The 19510-nt window shown below is 41.9% G+C and overlaps 2 protein-coding genes across 7 annotated transcripts in view; one reads left to right on the plus strand and one right to left on the minus strand.

Annotated features, from left to right (window-relative positions):
- The window catches only part of DHX32 (DEAH-box helicase 32 (putative)), a 54066-nt gene extending 46379 nt beyond the window's left edge, over positions 1–7687 (minus strand). Inside the window, exon 1 of the mRNA XM_089898338.1 lies at positions 7326–7687. The gene's annotated coding sequence lies outside the window, so the exon portion shown is untranslated. The remainder of the gene's footprint in view (positions 1–7325) is intronic.
- Positions 6834–19510, plus strand: part of FANK1 (fibronectin type III and ankyrin repeat domains 1) — a 116379-nt gene continuing 103702 nt past the window's right edge. For all 6 annotated transcript variants that reach the window (XR_016388207.1, XM_022568472.3, XM_022568473.3 and 3 more), the window contains exon 1: positions 6834–7820. Coding sequence is in view for 5 of the 6 variants with exons in the window: in XM_022568472.3 (XP_022424180.2) it covers positions 6923–7820 (898 nt within the window). In the remaining variant the exon portion in view is untranslated. The remainder of the gene's footprint in view (positions 7821–19510) is intronic.

Genomic DNA, 19510 nt, shown 5'->3' on the forward strand with positions numbered 1-19510 from the left:
CAATGCATCTTTCTTGAAGAATCTGTGATAATTTTTATTGAAAGTTTTAAAGTAATTTAATATCTATTTAATGTCTCTTCATATTCTGCAGAACAGGAAATTATTTATTATTCAAATGTTTGCAAACAGGATCAAATAGACAATCAGTAATATCTTAAAAATCCTAGAACCTAAGGGTGAATCTTCTATAATACTAATATCAAAAAGTTATACTTTTTTTTTTTTTTTTTTTGTGGTACGCGGGCCTCTCACTGTTGTGGCCTCTCCCGTTGTGGAGCACAGGCTCCGGACGCGCAGGCTCAGCGGCCATGGCTCACGGGCCCAGCCGCTCCGCGGCATGTGGGATCTTCCCAGACCGGGGCACGAACCCACGTCCCCTGCATCGGCAGGCGGACTCTCAACCACTGCGCCAACAGGGAAGCCCCCAAAAGTTATACTTTTGTCAGTTATATTTAAAAACTAAGATATTCCCTAGTGTTGCAGATTTCTGAATCTCCCAGGAAAAACACAACCTTAATAAAGTAAACCCTGATCTCCATTATGAGAGTACAAATGCTGAAAAAATAAAGGTATTAATTCTCTCCTTTTACAGGAGCAGCTCAGCAAAAGGAGACATCTGCCTATGTGGAACCTTTGGAATGAAGCTGTAACACTAACACAAACACTCACCACACGTACTCAACACATTTACTCAGGTTTTCACTTTGTGTCCTCTAGCTCTAGGTTTATGATAGACTTCCTAAGGTCAAGATCCGTTTCGGAGCCATCCTTGTGAAGTCTACAATATAAAGGGCTTTGCACAGATTATGCGATCAATAAATATTATCTGAAATAATAAACGATATACTTGTGAACCATGATTATAATGTTTAGAAGAAAGAAGGTTAATGAGGCATTACAAGTGAATAATAACTCTCCAGGATAAAGGGCTATTATTTTTTTTTGGAGAATGGGATCATTAGTCCCATATTCCATGCCAATTCTATTCAAAGTGCTTGTTTGCGGCAAGATAAGGAGCTTAAACCAGAATGTAAATTAACCCACTGCTTCCTTCACTGAAGAAGTCTTGCTGTTAAACTGAAATAAACAGTATGATTAGTGCCATAGTCTATTTACATGCTGGTACCAGCTCCTAGTCTCATTGCAAACCAGTAACAGTCTGGACTGGCACTGGTCTGCAGACCACACTTTGAAAAGAAAGGTTCTGTACAACCCCTAAAGTTGGACCAGTACTAATGATAACGATAATAATGATGATACTTCTACCAATTAGCCTTTATAGAGTGCTTACTGGGTGCCAGATGCTATAAGTGCTTAAGCACTTTATATGGATTACTTCATTTAAACTCTTAAGGACCCCATGAGGGTTTACTTTATTATTTCCATTTTTTCCAATGAGGGAATTTAAGCCTTCAGAAGCTTAGTTAATTTATTCAGCTTTGAGATGCGCATCTGTGGTGGAGCAGGTGCTGAAGTCCTGCGGTCTGATCTCAGCTTCACCCCAGGTACGTGTACAGTGTGTGCTTAACGACATCGTACCACACTGCTTCCTGACTGCGTTAAAGAATGTGGGCTCCCACCGCAACACTGTGGGGTGAAGAAATACTTGATATTATGGGAGATGTCAGGCAGGGTGGTCTGGAAAAAAATACCGTAAAACAAATAATGTGCAGTTCTTTTATGGGAAGAAAAACATAGTTGTAATCACCCACATGAAGTTACAAATACCTAATATGTAAACTTTATTTCCTAGGCGTGTTATATTTTAATTGAAACAATGGACTTAATGTTACTGGGATTTTTAGAAGATTACCCCTTTGCTTTCCTTTGCTTTAATTGGCTCAGAGCTCCCCAAAAGCACATCCTACTGGTTTCTAGTATCTACTTAAAACCTTTCTTGAACAAGGTAAGGTAAAAATTCAGAACTTATTTTAAAAACCTTATTTCTAGACTCCTAAAGTTGACTCTGTCTTGACTTTAAGTAAGCAAATCAAATTAATCAGCTACTTAAAAATACTCAAATGAAAAATGATTCACTTTTAACTCAATATTGGCTCATACCAAATACAGCTTGAATAACCAATCCTGCACGGTTAATTTGTTAAAGAATCCTACATTCTGCTGGTAGTTTGCATCTACAGAAAGACTTCCCAAGCTCAAGCAATGCTTATGTATCATAATCACATATTACTCTCCACATGTAAGTTTGTAAATCAAGGGTTTGGTTAGACTTTCAAATGGCTGGGTCACTCAGTGCTTTTCAATATTACTCTGGTGATTTTTTTAACTGAATAATATTCTAAAAAGTAACATTTGAGTAAAAGCAGAGTTAATGAAGTATGCTAAAATATTAATTTGGCTCATGTATGCAGTCAAATTAGGTATCTGAGCAAATGGGTGGGAGCCAATCACAGCTGAAATCTCAAGACTAGGTTACTGCCGGCCTCCCCAGGGAAGTCAGCGTATTTACTGGATCTCCACCGCACACGAAGCCAACTTTGACCCATTTTTTTAAAAGACAGTATTTGCTTGAGGCATTATCATACCTCCTGGAGTTACATTCTGCTCTAAATGGAGATCATGAAAAAACCACAAATACCAGGACGTTTTGTTCTTTGAGAACAAAGCAATGGGTAGCCGTTTTGCATCACCTTTAACAAAGCAATAATAAACTGATAAACTGTTTTGTTGTGCTCTGTGGCAGGTGGAGGGAAGCACTGGGCTGGCCAGAAAGTTCGTTCGGGGTTTCCCATAGGTGCTATGGAAAAATTCGAATGCACTTTCTGGCCAGCCCAGTGTAATCATTTCAGGGAATGCTGGTACATGAGCCCTCTAACAGCAGGGATTCTGTTTTATTAATCTTTCCAGATCTTCAGCTCACTTTTCTGGTCCCGCCTCTTTAGTCTCCTTGCGTTCTTCCACCGCACCCTGCTCCTCCTATAAGATATATCCGTGTACCCCAGAGTTCTATCCTTGGCCCTCTTCTCGTTCCACACCATCTCACTGGGGAATCTCATCACATTTTTAACTTCAATTAGTGAATGCTTCATCCAAATTTCTATCTTCATCCCAGGCGTCCTTCTACAGTTCCAGACACACATGTCCAACTACTGCTTATGGGACACCCCAACTCAGATGACAGGCAATTTCAGAGTTAACATTCAGAACCAAGCTCATCTTCTGCCCCATTTCTTACACTCCTGAAAAAGAAAAAGATGTCTTTCCTTCTTTCCTGTGCCAGGTTCAACAACTGACAGAACGGTCCCCCCCCTCAGCGGGGAGACAGCCCTGGCTTCTCCCTCACCTTCACGCCTCCCCAACACCAACTCCGCCTCTCTCAGCTGTCCCTCCTCCTCCCACCAACACCGCCTTAGTATGTTAACATTTTTTCACGGGATTACTGCAAAATCTCCAATTTTTTCTGCATGTAATTTTGGCTCTCCATCAATGTCATTCACAGGCTGCCAGGGATCTCCTTCAAATGCATAACTGATCATGTCACTGACTCAAGTACTTTTTATTGCCTTCAAGGTAAAACGTCACTCCCAGGTTCTTTCTGATTTAGCCTGCATTTGCCTCTCCAGCCTCACTTCCTTCCACTCCCTTCTAATAAGTTCTCTCTGCTCCAGCCACATGAACTTTTGCCTAGAGTTGGCCTCCCTGCCTCCCTACCTTTGCTCAAAGCTCCTCCTCTGCCTAGGAAGCCCTCCTGCCCCACATACAATCCATCTGGTCATTTCCTAGTCCCTTTATGAACAGCGACTCCGGAACCAAGGAAGCACCTAACACACTATGGATGCTCAATAAATGTTTGCTGTATGCTGGAATCAATAACAACCCTCTACATTTAATAAATTCTTTGCAATATACAAGGTATTTTCATTCATATCTATAATCACATTTACTTTATTTCTATTCTCACAACTTGACTATTTGACAACCATTTCAGGTTTTATTATCCCCAGTTATCCATGAGGAAATAATAGCTCCTGACTTTACCAAGGTGGCTGAACTAGAAATTAATGCAATCATCCCTGACTAAAGGCTTGTCCTCTTTCTATTATTATTCAACTTAAATTATCAGGTACACACCAAAAACCCACTATGAGCTAAAGGAATACAGAAGCCTAGGTCATGGACTTAGCTCTAAAATGCTTAATCTAATCAGAGGCCAAGACCCATACACAAAAAATGAGAGAAAACTCTACACGAAAGTAGAGTGTGTGTGTGTGTGTGTGTGTGTATGTGTATATATATATATATATATATATATATATAAAATAGATAGCCAACAATGACCTATTGTATAGCACAAGGAACTATACTCAATATTTTGTAATACCGGTAAGGGAAAGAATCTGAAAAAAAAAAAAAAAAAAAAATATATATATATATATATATATATATATATATGGCTGAGTCACTGTGCTGTATACCTGAAACTAACATGAAACTAACACAATATTGTAAATTAACTATACTTCAATAAAAAAAAAATTCTAAGAAAAAAAAGAAAGTAGAGTATAGGGATAAGTGCCAAAGTGTGTAGCGCCCCCAGTAGGAAAGAGAAATACATTTAGTGGGCAGTCCCCTAACCTGGAAGACTTCCCAGATGGGAACTGGGGGTGTGGGTGGCATGGCCCTGTAGCCCGATTATACTACGAATGATTAAAAGGGCTAAGAGATGGGCATTTCTTGAGTCCAACAATTTGAGTGCAGACCATGACAGGTCTGGAGGACTGAAAGGAAACAGCAAAAATGGAAATATAATTGTTTTCTGCCTTTGACTGAACTCCTTATGAGTTTCAGAAAGTAACAGAGAAAGGGGAAAAAGTACCCTCACTCTGGCAAAATAACAAACAGAAATCCAAAAACAAAAATGAGAAACTTCCTCTGACTTATGATAGTAAGTTTGCTAAATGGAAATAACACATTCATTTGCTTTGTTTTCTTTCCTTCTTTTTTCTTTTTTAAATCATCCTACTAGGATTAAATAATATTAACTTCCTACTGGAGTTATTTCTACTTTGAATTCTGATGTGGACAAGAGATTTAAATAAGAAAAAGAAAGGCTACTCTTACTGGCTACCTTGCTATTCCTTGTGACAGTGCTTTGGCTTGCTACATTTAGTTAAGCATCAATCAGCCAAGTAAATAATAATGTAACTATTCTATCCAGTGATGAGCTTGGAAACTTTTTTAAAAATCAGGACTTCATTGTTTTTAACTTGACCACCAGTAACACCCTGAAAATGACAGTGAAAAGAAACAGAAAACAAAGTAGTAGAAAATCCCCAAAGGGACAACCAATACCTTTACCATTCATCTCAACTCCTAGGACATTAGCAACCTTCTGACCTCAGGATATTTCCTCCAATAATGTATCCTTTACCTAGAGCGATTTCTCTAAAGCTCTTCTCACTCATTCAACAGACATTTAACAAGTACATTGTACTAGGGCTGGAGGAAGAGAAACTGAATGTTGTCCCTGCCTTAGACATCTTTGTACCTTCCCCTCCTCCCACTTCCCCCCACCCACAACCAATCATTTCTTCCATAGGTACCCTATCCCCTAAAATCCAATGTTGCTTTTCAGTTGCCAAAGTCACCTGTTACCTAAAATATTTCAGTGCAGGATTTCCTCAATGTCAAGTTCATAACTACTGATAAAATCATTCATCTATAATACAAAGTATTCACCAATGCATATCTCCATTTTTCCAACCTTAAAATCTGCATGCAACTACTAAACTCCTGAGTCCTTGTCACTTTGGCACGAAGATCTACAATGTTGCTTCTTCTTTTTAAATACAAATGCCTAATCCTTTACTATATGGGAAATTTTAACCCTACCTCTTTTTTTTTTCCTGCTAATAAAAGCCAAGTTTTCATCACTATCTTATCACATTGACTAAGATGTTATTAATGAGCACCATTATGTTTGTTTCTTGGATGAAAAGACCAATTCATGATTTTGCAAATGATGTGAAAACTAGAGTTTGAAAAGACTATACTACCAAAGTACTGTTGATCTTAGATGCTTTCTGTCTAAAAATCCATCCCCTGTGTCTCTACGTAACATGAACAGGTATTTAAGGTACCATGAAGTGCTTACTTTCCAACCTCAATTTATTACTTTAATATTTTTGCTTATGAATTACGGATTCTGTATATATCACACTGCTTGTTGATATCCACACATAAACCTTCTTGCTTTGACAGTTAATCTGAAAATGTCTCCATATAGTCTGGGAGGGGAAAGCCTAATTTGGTGGAATATAATAAATGTCCCTTTTCAACACAGGATATATGCTTCTCAGGTTCAATTAACCTCTGAATGATTCGAAGAGAAAAGTAATTCTCCTTGATGTTCCTTGTCTACAGAGTGGAAATCTCTCTAGTGGCAAAGAATGAGTAATCACTTACATGACCGCAAAAGGCCTCTTTTCATTTCCCTCAAGTACTGTCTAGAACAGCAGGAGGAATTGATGGAGGGGTCATAATCTCCAGCATGAGTACTAAATCAATCATGCCATTTTCCTCCCACCTGCAATTTCATTCTCGTCCTTTTCCTTCTCTCTTCTCCATTTTTCCCTCTTCCTTACAGTTGTTTTTCTTAACCTACAGCACTCTCCCCGTGGTTTGAATTTTTACAACCTACCAGATAAAATCCCTGGTGACCCTCAAAGCTTCCTTATCTGACCTGCATCAGTGTTTTAAAAACAAATATTAGGAAAGATTACGGTGTGGGATCACGTTACACTTCTTTCACATACCTATAAAGTTTTGGCACAGAACGTGTGGGCTGATGCCACAACTCAATCGAAAACCGGGAGGGCTGAAACAAACACACACAAACACACAAACTAACTCAACCGGAAAGATCCGACTCGGGCCCACAGCCTGAAATGTGACACTTGGGATGACAGTGCAATGCGGAGCGAAGGAATTCTCCCGGGTTTCAGGATACAAGGGACACACTCGGCCCACTGCTGACGACAGAAGAGGCTCTCATCTGCTCCATGCTTCCCGCAAATGTGACACGAGTGACCCAACTCTCCGCTCCGAAGGCGGGGCCGGGGTTCAAGCCCCCAAACCCCACCCCCGCGGCCGGGGCCCCCTGCTTGGAGGGCTGGTGTGCACAGGTTCTCTCCCCGCGCCGAGACGCTGCTACGGGAGGTTGGGGGAGGCGGCCTCCTCCGGAGCATTTTACGAGTCGGGGCAGGGTCGTCCCGGGCCAACGGGCGGGCAGGGGGCCCCAAGCGGCCGCAACAGGTGCGCCCGGGCCGCCCACCGCCCCTCCCGCCGCCGCGCCCGACCTTTACCTGCAGCGGCGGCTCCCGAGTCCGGGGAGGGAGTCTCAGGCCCGGCCGCCCTACCCCGCGGGGCAGGCCGAACTCGCCGGATGCACGGACCGACGAACCGACTGACGCCTTGGGTCGCCGACGGAGGGCCAGCAGGCCCCCAGCCGAAGGCCCGGGCACCGGCCCCGCCGGGGGCGCGAAGGCCGCCAGGGAGGGCGCGATCGCAAGATCAGGCCTCACGGGCAGAGAGTCTTCAGCCGGCGACCCCGCCGCCACCCTCGCTCGGTGCCCCTGCGACGCGCGGTCCTCGCGGCCGCCTGCGTTGCCTCGCGGCTTTTGGTCCCTCCCTCTCGCCGTCCTTCTTGCCCCTCCTCCCCCGCCCTCCGGGTTGTCAGGGCAACCGGAGAGACGCCGGCCCTGGAGGAGAGGCTTTCGGAGGGGCTGCGGCGGCGGCGGCGGCGGCGCGGGGGGCTCGGCCCGTGGGGCCCCAGGAGCAGCTGACCATGGAGCGCCAGAGTAAGGGGGCCGGGGCCAGGGCCGGGGCGGGCGGCCGGGCCTGCCCGGAACGGGTGTGGGCGCCCTGCGCGCGGCTCCGCAGGCTTTTAATGCTTTTGACACAGAAATACGGTCTCCTCCTAGAGCTTTCTTCTCTTGGAGAGACGAGAAGGGGGCTAAATCCTGCCGAGTGTGTCCGCCGGGAGCCGGAGGGCCGGGTGAGCTCGGTAGTGTGGGCAGGAGGATGCAGCGCCGCCAGTGTGTTCCTTCCTGAAATGACCCCCAAGCAAATCCATTTCTTATTACTATTACTGTCATTGTTGTTGTTATTTTGTTTGGTAGTTTGATTCATTAACTGTAAATAGCCATTCTGCTTCTAAAATGTCAGCAATTAAACATGCAACAAGGCTGGGTCTTGTATTTATTAGAAGAGATCCCGTCCTCTTCCCAGTAGTCGGAGATTTGAAGGAGAAAAAAATTTTGGAGCTTTGTCCAAGACTGTTAAATTCGCTCCTGGAAGTTCTACGAGGTAGGCTTGGACACACACACAAAGTTACGATTTCTTTTTCTGTTTCCCACATTGTTTGACAAAAGGTGGGCAGTCTGGAGTTATCAGATCTAACACAAGCTTTAACTTACTGTGTTGATTGTTGTTGTTACTATTATTACTACGACGACGACTACTACTACTCAAACCTCTCTAGAAGGACAGTGCTCCGTCCTTCTTTCCCAAGCTAATGTTTTATTGCTCCTTTTGTTCTTAAAATAAGAACAGTGTTTTATATGGATGGACACTAGAAAGCCCTTGAACTTTTATAGAAGGATGCAGTTTGACTCTCAAAACCAAGTCGTCTTTTCTTGCACAATTTCAGAAATGGAAGTACTCAGACCAAATCCATTCTCTGGGGGATATGCTGACATTATTAAAGTTTCCAAGAAAGCTTTTAAGAACTTTTGCCTTTCTTTTAACTCACTTGCTGAGGAGAAAACTTACAAGTTGAGAGTTAGAGGTGTTTAAGTTGATTTTGTACAGTATTCTGTCACTTGCACTTGTAACTCTCTGGATTCCACATTTTATCTAACCTATTGAAAGAAATTTACAATAATACTGAAATTTTTGTTTCATTTCAAACTGATGCCAAGGTGTGTATGTTTTCCCTTTAGAGAAGAAATAAATCGAAGTGAAATATATCTTTTAAAACAGCAACTTTATTTCTTCAGATTTATGTTACTGTTTAACTGTGTAAACTATAACTTTCCAATCCATCAATGCTCAGACTGTTTATCCACTCTCTCGTTCATGGTATTCATTATGCTCCAAACACTGTCCTAGGGGTGGAGGATTGAACAATGAATAGGACCATGTTGGCTTTGGTTATCCCTGGAAAACTGAGCAGACACTTGCCCAAGAATTTTTGAAACCTCCCTGGGGTCTGAGATTGGGGAAAAAGAGATGGGCAGAAGGTTTCCGGCAGGAAGCAATAGTAGGCTTGCAGAATGACCCAGCAAAGAATGAGGGAAAGGGATTCCAGACAGAGGGAATCCCTTGGGTATAGGCCCTGAGACCTGAGAGAGTAGTGTGGGTTTGAGACTCAGAGTTCAAAGATCAGTAAAGCTGTAAGTGAGAGAAGCCAGAGGGGTGGAGGGGAGGAGAACGAAAAGAGACAAGCCTGGAAAAGTGAATAGGAACCAGATCCCAGAAGCTCTGTAAAACTGTGAGAAATTTATTACTGCTATGAATTACACATTTATATCTCATCTCATTGGATTTTAAGGTGGAAAATATTTGTTAAGGAATCTATGCCTGGGACACAACTATAAATTTATTCTTTCTCACATACTCTCAAATGCTGTTATCAATTTAATTTTAGATAATTCAAACAATAACCATTTACAATAGGGAATTCTTTCACAGCCTAATAAACACCATTTTGGGTGTTAGTAAATATTTAAAAGGACAAGACTAAATGATCTTTAAGATCCCATTTAACTTGAAGATTCATACCCAACCAGATTTCACCTGAGACTCAAGTTGCTATTTTATTCTCTCAAAGGTATTGGAGAATGCCATGGCTATGATATTAACAAATATTACAGTTATAGGGTCACCATATGTTGCTGTGCCAATGTGATCCGACATACCTTAAGCCTGGTGTGTACGTGCTACCTTTTGTTATTGAGGGGTTTCAAATAGCATTTTACAAGGGTAGTTGAGTATAGCATCAGTGACTTGATTAAAAGGAAGGCTCCTTCTTAATTGTTTTTAAGGATTAAACGTATATCTAAGGACAACACCAAGGAACTACTAGGAATAAGCCCCCAGTCAGTCTTATCCATTCTGTTTCCACACACTCAGTTTTCTATTACTTTTAGCAATGACCTTTATTAACTCAGTCATTAAAATCCAATAAACATAAACTCTTCAGATCCCACAGCTGGATCATACTCTGGCACTAGGCAGAGGGTGACAAGGGCTACCACTGTTTTACAGAATGATAATAAGTCAATGATCCAAGAAATGACTCCTCAGGGAAAGGGCAAATTAAGTAAACTCACAACCTTGGGCTGTTCAGAATGGTTTTGGCTCTTGGCTTACACATTTACATGTTTTTGTTTTTTTTCACATTTACATATTTAATTATTTTTTTCCTAAACTAACAACACTTTTGGAAAGCTAACCCATGTATGAAATAACATGGAAAATGTACATCAAATTTCTTTTTTTTTTTAAGAAAATATTTAAGTTCAACAGTACTATCTCTTCCCTAAGTTTTTAGTGAGTGACAATGCCAAGGGGTAGCTTTGGGGGGTCTTTAACCCTCCCCCCCATGATCTTCCCTAGTCCACCAAATCACCCTAAACAAACACATAATCTGAATTTTAAAATGTGTGTATATATCAATCGCAGCATCAAGACAACTCCCCAGCTCCCACTTACAGCCATATTGCCACCTGTCCCCTAAACTCTCCCTATATAAAATAATCTGGGCCTAGTTTAGGCCAGGCAGCTCTTTCTAGATACACACATACCTTTTAAAAGAAATGCTAAATGGGATTCTAAATTATTCCAATGACTAACAGACTGAGGCGTATCCTTAAAGGAGTGAAGACTTCTCCAAACCGGTTTTCCCACCGCTCTTCCCCATATTTGAGTAGGATTTCACCACCTTCCCAGTTACTCCAGCTGGAAGTCTGAGAGTCATCCTTAACTACTCTCTTTTACTCGCCACCCCTCCTACTCACCCCACCCACCAGAATGCATCTTTATTTTATTTTATTTTTTATATATCTTTATTGGAGTATAATTGCTTTACAATGTTGTGTTAGTTTCTGCTGTACAAAAAAATGAATCAGCTATACGTATACATGTATCCCCGTATCTCCTCCCTCTTGCGTCTCCCTCCCTCCCACCCTCCCTATCCCACCCCTCCAGGTGGTCACAAAGCACCGAGCTGATCTCCCAGTGCTATGCAACTTCTTCCCACTAGCCATCCTTTTTACATTTGGTAGTGTGTATATGTCCATGCTACTCTCTCACTTCATTCCAGCTTCCCCTTCCCCCCTTGTGTCCTGAAGTCCATTCTCTATGTCTGCATCTTTATTCCTGCCCTGCCACTAGGTTCATCAGTACCGTTTTTTTTAGATTCCATATATACGCGTTAGCATACGGTATTTGTTTTTCTCTTTCTGACTTACTTCACTCTGTATGACAGACTCTAGGTCCATCCACCTCACTACAAATAACTCAATTTCATTTCTTTTTATGGCTGAGTAATATTCCATTGTATATATGTACCACATCCCCTTTATCCATTCATCTGTCGATGGACACTTAGGTTGCGTCCATGTCCTGGCCATTGTAAATAGTGCTGCAATGAACACTGTGTTACATGACTTTTTGAATTATGGTTTTCTCAGGGTATATGCCCAGTAGTGGGATTGCTGGGTCGTATGGTAGTTCTATTTTTAGTTTTTCAGTTTTTTCCATACTGTTCTCCATAGTGACTGTATCAATTTACATTCCCACCAACAGTGCAAGAGGGTTCCCTTTTCTCCACACCCTCTCCAGCATTTATTGTTTGTAGATTTTTTGACGATGGCCATTCTGACCAGTGTGAGGTGATGCCTCGTTGTGGTTTTGATTTGCATTTCTCTAATGATTAGTGATATTGGGCATCTTTTCATGTGTTTGTTGGCAGACTGTATGTCTACTTTGGAGAAATGAAATAGGAAGAATAGAAATAGGAAGACCTATTTAGGTCTTCTGCTCAGTTTTGGATTGGGTTGTTTGTTTTTTTGATATTGAGCTGCTTGTATATTTTGGAGATTAATCCTTTGTCAGTTGCTTCGTTTGCAAATATTTTCTCCCATTCTGAGGGTTGTTTTTTCATCTTGTTTATGGTTTTCTTTGCTGTGCAAAAGCTTTTAAGTCTCATTAGGTTCCATTTGTTTATTTTTTATTTTATTTCCATTACTCTAGGAGGTGGGTCAAAAAGGATCTTGCTGTGATTTATGTCATAGAGTGTTCTTCCTATGTTTTCCTCTAAGAGTTTTATAGTATCTGGCCTTACATTTAGGTCTTTTCTCCATTTTGAGTTTATTTTTGTGTACGGTGTTAGGCAGTGTTTATTTCACCTTCAGAATACACGACAAATGTACGTCTTTCTCTCCCTCCCTGCTGTAATCACTGGTACTCCAAGCCACCATCTTGACTAAACCATGACAGGAGGCTCTGCTGATTTCTGCATGCCATTTCCCCCAGCTGTGCTCACCTGAGAGCCAGAGTAAGCTTCTCAGAATACACAGGTCATATCAAAAAGCCCTCCAGAGTTCTTGTTTAGCTGCTTCTTCAAACCACTGTGTACATGATCTTGGATACATTATGCCTCAGGCATATAGGTCTTTCAGTCCCTTAAACATCTCAAGCTCCTTTCAGGACTGCAGGTCTTTGCACAAGGTTCTCCCTCTGCCAGGGATGTTCCTCTATCCTGCTCTGGCAGGTCTGATTCAGTGTCCTCTGGTTTCAGCTTAAATGTCACTCTTGTTGAGTAAGCTCTGACTCCCTAAAGAGGGTTGGGCCCCTCTCTATGTTATTCCTATCTCTACTATGATCACAATCTGTAATACTTTTGTTAATTTTCAAAATCTGTTTTCTCCACCGGCGTGTAGGGTGGTGGAAGAGGGCCCTGTCTGCCATTCTGTCTCCAATGCTTAACATGGAATAAGCCCCAAACAAGCATTTATTGAATGGATGGCACTGCTGTTAACACCTGGGTGCCTTATTTAATTTTATTTCCTTAAGAGCATTGCAGTGTGCTTAAAAAGAAAACCATTTTACTCTATAACAGAAAGGGCTGTGCTCCAGTGAAACTGAAGTACGTCTTGTGGAGTACATTTTGGGTAAAGTTCATTTAAATCAGGTGCTTATAAATGTTAGGTGAATTACAAGTATGGCATTGCTTTTTCTTCACTAGTTTAAAAGAGGTGTTTTAAGTATCTCATTCTATCTAGTAAAATTAAGGAAATAGGAAGCTAATCTTATTTGGGGTACTAAAGGACTGCCAGATCATAGACTCAACAAAATCTTTGCACTGCCGTGGAGTACTTGTTCATTAATTACCTGAGAGACTGGTAGGAATTTAAGAGTAATAAATTACTTAAGCCCAGGAGTGTTTTTAAAAGTCTGTGTAGGGGCTTCCCTGGTGGTGCAGTGGTTAAGAATCCGCCTGCCAATGCAGGAGACACGGGTTCGAGCCCTGGTCCGGGAGGATCCCACATGCCACAGAGCAACTAAGCCCGTGAACCACAACTACTGAGCCTGCGCTCTAGAGCCTGCGAGCCACAACTATTGAATCCGTGCGCCGCAACTCCTGAAGCCCACACGCCCTAGAGCCTGTGCTCTGCAATAAGAGAAGCCACCACAATGAGAAGCCCACGCACTGCAACGAAGAGTAGCCCCCGCTGCCCGCAGCTAGGGAAAGCCCACGTGTGGCAAAGAAGACCCAACGCAGCCATAAATATAAATAAATAAATTAATTAAATAAATCTGTTAATAAAATGGTAAACTAATTTTTAAAAAGTCTGTGTAACAATTTTTGTCAAGTAGTCTTAGTCTCTAAAGAATATTAATTCTATCAATTAATTAGGTTATAATTCAAAGGTTATTATTCAAAGGTTATTATTAAGAAATAAAGGCTTATATAAATAAAGTTTAAAACTTAAAAAAACTTCAAAGCAACACCTTTTAAATAGCTGTAGTTTAAAATCCCCATCAAAATACTAAAGTTCAGTGAAGTCCTGACCTTGGGATGCTCAGCCCGCAGGGCGGGGCAAACCGACTTTATGGGTGCAGCTGTGTCTCACCAGAAGCTCAGCATTATCCCCAGGCCAAGTCTATATCTGATAACTTGGATTTCACCTCCTCTTGACAGGAAAAGGAAGCACTACTGTAGCCTGCTTGGTCTGGGGAACCTGCCCAGACACACCCAGGAACTGAACTAACCCAACCAGTTTACTGCAGGGGCTTTGTGCCTAAGCATCACCCAAGAACGGCCTGAATGACTCATTAAGTACAGAAGGTGGTGCAAAGTCATTAGCAAGCAAACAACTCACACCAGTGTTCTGTGCGTTTCCCTGCTCACAGCGCTGGGGCAAGCCAGGGGTGAAACTGGAGATGCTTATCCTTGGGACCCTGCAGAACTCTGGGGACATTTCTCTCCTGAGCGGCAGAAAGAAACGAGGAGGCATTCCTTGCTTTCAGATTCCTTTAGCTGTGACCCGCCCCCTTCTAGGTTGTCAGGGACCCTTCCCTGGCCTCACCTTCTTGGGAGGGTCCTCTCATACTCTCTTGCCTGCTTGTTTCTGCCTGGAACCTACTCACTGCCCATCCATGTATCCATCCTTTCAAACATCTCTATAACGGTTACCATCTCTTAAAAATGTTGCCTGTTTACCCTCCTCCAACCCAAATCAGAGTTAATTTCTCCATCCTACGCACTGTGTCTGCATTTTGTCACTACTTTTGTTATTCTAACACGTTGTAATTGATATATATTTATATGTGCAACCCTCCCATTAGAAGTTAACTTGAAATGGATTAAGGGCTTAAGTGTAAGACCTGAAACTATAAAAGTAGAAGAAAACATAGGGAAAGAGCTCCTTGCCATAGATCTTGGCAATGGTTTCTTGGATATGACGCTGAAAGCACAGGCAACAGAAGCCAAAATCAGCAAGTGATTAGTTTGGCCACACTAAACTAATAAGCTTCTGTACAGAAAAAGAAACAAGCAACAAAATGGAAGGGCAACCTAAGGCAAAGAAAATATTTGCAAACCATCCGTTGGTGAGGGGCTGATATCCAAAATATATGAGGAACTCATACAACTTAATAACAGAAAAGCAAACAATCCATTTAAAAAATGGGCAGGGGACCTGAATAGACATTTTTCCAAGGAAGGTATACAAATGACCAACACATGAAATGATGTCGAGCACGTGAAAATGTGCTCCGCGTCACCGATCATCAGGGAAACGCGAATCAAAACCACAATGAGATACCACCTCACACCTGTCAGAACGGTGTTATCAAAAAGACAACCCTCAGAATGGGAGAAAATATTTGCAAATGAAGCAACTGACAAAGGATTAATCTCCAAGATTTACAAGCAGCTCCTACAGCTCAATAACAAAAAAACAAACAACCCAATCCCAAAATGGGCAGAAGACCTAAATAGACATTTCTCCAAAGAAGATATACAGACTGCCAACAAACACATGAAAGAAGCCTCAACATCATTAATCATTAGAGAAATGCAAATCAAAACTACAATGAGATATCATTTCACACCGGTCAGAGTGGCCATCATCAAAAAATCTAGGACTTCCCTAGTGGCGCAGTGGTTGAGAGTCCGCCTGCCGATGCAGGGGACACGGGTTCGTGCCCCGGTCCAGGAAGATCCCACATGCCGCGGAGCGGCTGGGCCCGTGAGCCATGGCTGCTGAGCCTGCACATCCGGAGCCTGTGCTCCGCAACAGGAGAGGCCACAACAGTGAGAGGCCCGTGTACCGCAAAAAAAAAAAAAAAGAGTCATGTACCAAAATGTTCATTGCAGCTCTATGTACAATAGCCAGGACATGGAAGCAACCTAAGTGTCCATCATCAGATGAATGGATATAGAAGATGTGGCACATATATACAATGGAATATTACTCAGCCATAAAAAGAAACGAAATTGAGTTATTTGTAGTGAGGTGGATGGACCTAGAGTCTGTCATACTGAGTGAAGTAAGTCAGAAAGAGAAAAACAAACACTGTATGCTAACACATATATATGGAATCTAAGAAGAAAAAAAAAGGTCATGAAGAACCTAGGGATAAGATGGAGTAAAGACACAGACCTACTAGAGAATGGACTTGAGGATATGGGGAGGGGGAAGGGTAAGCTGTGACAAAGTGAGAGAGTGGCATGGACATGTATACACTACCAAATGTAAAACAGATAGCTAGTGGGAAGCAGCCGCATAGCACAGGGAGATCAGTTTGGTGGTTTGTGACCACCTAGAGGGGTGGAATAGGGAGGGTGGGAGGGAGGGAGACGCAAGAGGGAAGAGACATGGGAACATATGTATATGTATAACTGATGCACTTCGTTATAAAGCAGAAACTAACACACCATTGTAAAGCAATTATACTCCAATAAAGATGTTAAAAAAAATGATAAGAGATAAGTGTTGGCAAGGTTGTGGAGAAAAGGGAACCCTGGTCCACTGTCAGTGGGAATGTAAATTAGTACAGCCACTATAGAAAACAGTGAACAGTGTGGAACTTTCTCAAAAAATTAAAGATAGAACTACCATATGATCCAGTAATCCCACTTCTGGGTATATATCTAAAGGAAATGAAATCAGGATCTTGAAGAGGTATCTGCCCTCCCACGTTCATTTCAGCATAATTCACAAGAGCCAAGATATGGAAACAACTTAAGTGTCTGTCTGTGGATGAATGGTTAAAGATGTGATATATATGCATGATGGAATATTATTCAGCCACGAGAAAGAAATCCTGCAATTTGCAACAACATGGATGGAACTTGAGGGCATTATGCTAAGTAAAATATAAAATAAGTCAGAGAAAGACAAATACTGTATGATCTCACTTATATGTGGAAGCAAAACAAGCTGAACTCATATAAAACAGAGCAGAGTGGTTACCAAGGGCTGGCGGGGTGGAGGAAATGGGGAGATATCGGTCAAAGAATAAAAACTTCAAGTAAGAAGTGGAATAAATTCTGGGGACCTGATGTGTATGGTGACTATAGTTAACAATACTGTATTGTGTATTCAGAAGCTGCTGAGAGAATAGATCTTAAATGTTCTCATCACAGGCAGACAAAAGGTAATTATGTGAGGGGAGAGAGGCGCTGCTGGACCTATCATGGTAATTGTTTCACAGTTTATAAGTGTATCAAATCATCAGGTTGTAGGTCTTAAACTTACACAGTATTATGTGTCTATTGTATCTCAATAAAGCTGGGGGGAAAAGGTGTGAGGTCATCATTTTCTTTCCTGGAGCTCTCTAGAGTACTGGAAAGAAACTAGCTAGCCCTGTTATACCAATTACTTTTACTAAAGAGTTCTAACACAGCAACTATTTGGTTATTCTGAGCCTTGCTTTATGCAGGATTTGATTACAGGTAGCTGGTTTATATTTTAAGTAACTTTTTTTTGCCGCTGTAAGCAATGGACTACCAGTGTCCCTTTACCACTGGGGGTCATCAGTGTCTTTAAATCAAATCAGATTGAAGAAACAATTTTAGATAATCCAGTGCCAATTCAGAAGACAAATCCTAAAGGTTCTGTTCTCTGGATCCCACTTTTGTATTAATATGTGTATCAGTTAGGGTTTAATCAGAAGAGCAGAACTACTGTGAGTGATATAGGATAAGGGGTCTAGAACAGAGATTAGACTTTGTATAATTGTGGGAGCTGGTGAAGAAGTCAGTGCAAACTGTTGTCTCTGTGACTCACGCTGGGCCTGGTGTTGCTCCAAGTTGGCGGGACCAGCGGTTGGGAAGGAAAGCTGGATATGAAGGTGGGAAAAGCAGGGACACATTGGAGCCTGCCAAGTCAAACTGGAACCTGCAAGGATAAACTGGAGCCCATGTCTGTCTCTCACCACCTGCAACATCAGTGATATGCATGACCCGCAAGACAGCTGGCGACCTTCCCTGAGGAGCCCTGCATGTGCCTGGCACGGTGCTCTGAGAACTTGAAGGAGGAGATCTGTCCAAATTTCAGCTGCTGCTTCCCACCAACAAGGTGAGCAGCCAATGAACAACCACATGAGCCTGGTGCCCTGTACCGTCCTCTAGAGAGTAAAAAACAAAATGGGAAATGCTGTTTCACCCCAAATGCTAAAGCTCACATGTGTGACCCAGAACTGAACAGGGAAGGGAATTCTTCAGTGTAGCTAAATTGGCCCAGTACAAAACCACCAAACCCTTTAGCCCATTTATCAGATTAGGGAAGTTCCCTTCTAGTCCTAATCTGCCAAGGTATTATTTATTGATTTTTAATCATGAAGAAGTGTTGGATTTCATCAAATGCATTATTTCCTTTTTTTCTCTATTAGTGTGATTTACACTGATTGTTTTTCAAATGTCAAACTAACCTTGCATTAATGGGATAAACCCTGTGTGGTTATGGTGTTCTATGTGGTGAATAGAGTGCTGAATTTAATGTTCTAGTTTTTAAAAGGATTTTTGAGCTGTATTCATATGAGGGATTGGCCTGTAACGTAACTTTTTGTGATTTCTTAGTCTAGTTTCAGTATCAGGGTTATCTTAATCAAAAAAATGGGCTTAATCTCAAAAATAGAGGCTGTATTCCCCCTATTTTGGTTCTCTTTCTGTCTTTATTCTCTTAAAAGATTTTGTAATGTTGGTGTTATTTCTCCATTACATTGAAGAATATACCAGTGAAACCATCTGTAACTGGGGTTTTTCTTGGTGGGGAAAGGTTTTAATTGTGAACACTATTTACTTACTAGATGTAGGGGTACATATACTTCTATTTCTTAGTTTTGGCAAGTTGTGTCTTTCAAAGACTGAGCTCTTTTAATATAAATTATCTAATTTATTCCCATAAGTTTGCCTATAATAAAGTCTTATCTTTGTAATAGTATCTATAGGATCCATAGTGATAACCCTTTTTTAAACAATTTATTTATTTTTGGCTGCGTTGGGTCTTCGTTGCTGCATGCGGCTTTCTCTAGTTGCGGTGAGCAGGGGACTACTCTTAGTTGCGGTGCGTGGGCTTCTCATTGCAGTGGCTTCTCTTGTTGCAGAGCACAGGCTCTAGGCACAGGGGCTTCAGTAGTTGCAGCACACAGGCTCAGTAGTTGTGGCTCACGGGCTCTAGAGCTCAGGCTCAGTAGTTGTGGTGCATGGGCTTAGTTGCTCTGCGGCATGTGGGATTTTCCGGGACCAGGGGTTGAACCCGTGTCCCCTGCATTGACAGGCAGATTCTCAACCACTGCGCCACCAGGGAAGCCCCAATAGTGATAACGCTTTTAATTCCTTATGTTATTCATTTGTGCTTTATCTCTCTTTTTCATTCTTTTTTTTTTTTGTGGTGCGTGGGCCTCTCACTGTTGTGGCCTCTCCCGTTGCGGAGCACAGGCTCCAGACGTGCAGGCTCAGCGGCCATGGCTC

This window comes from Delphinapterus leucas, chromosome 16 (genome assembly GCF_059928025.1).
Source record: "Delphinapterus leucas isolate spDelLeu-1000000601 "Yukka" chromosome 16, BTC_Dleu_Yukka2, whole genome shotgun sequence".
In the NCBI taxonomy this organism is placed as follows: Eukaryota; Metazoa; Chordata; class Mammalia; order Artiodactyla; family Monodontidae; genus Delphinapterus; species Delphinapterus leucas.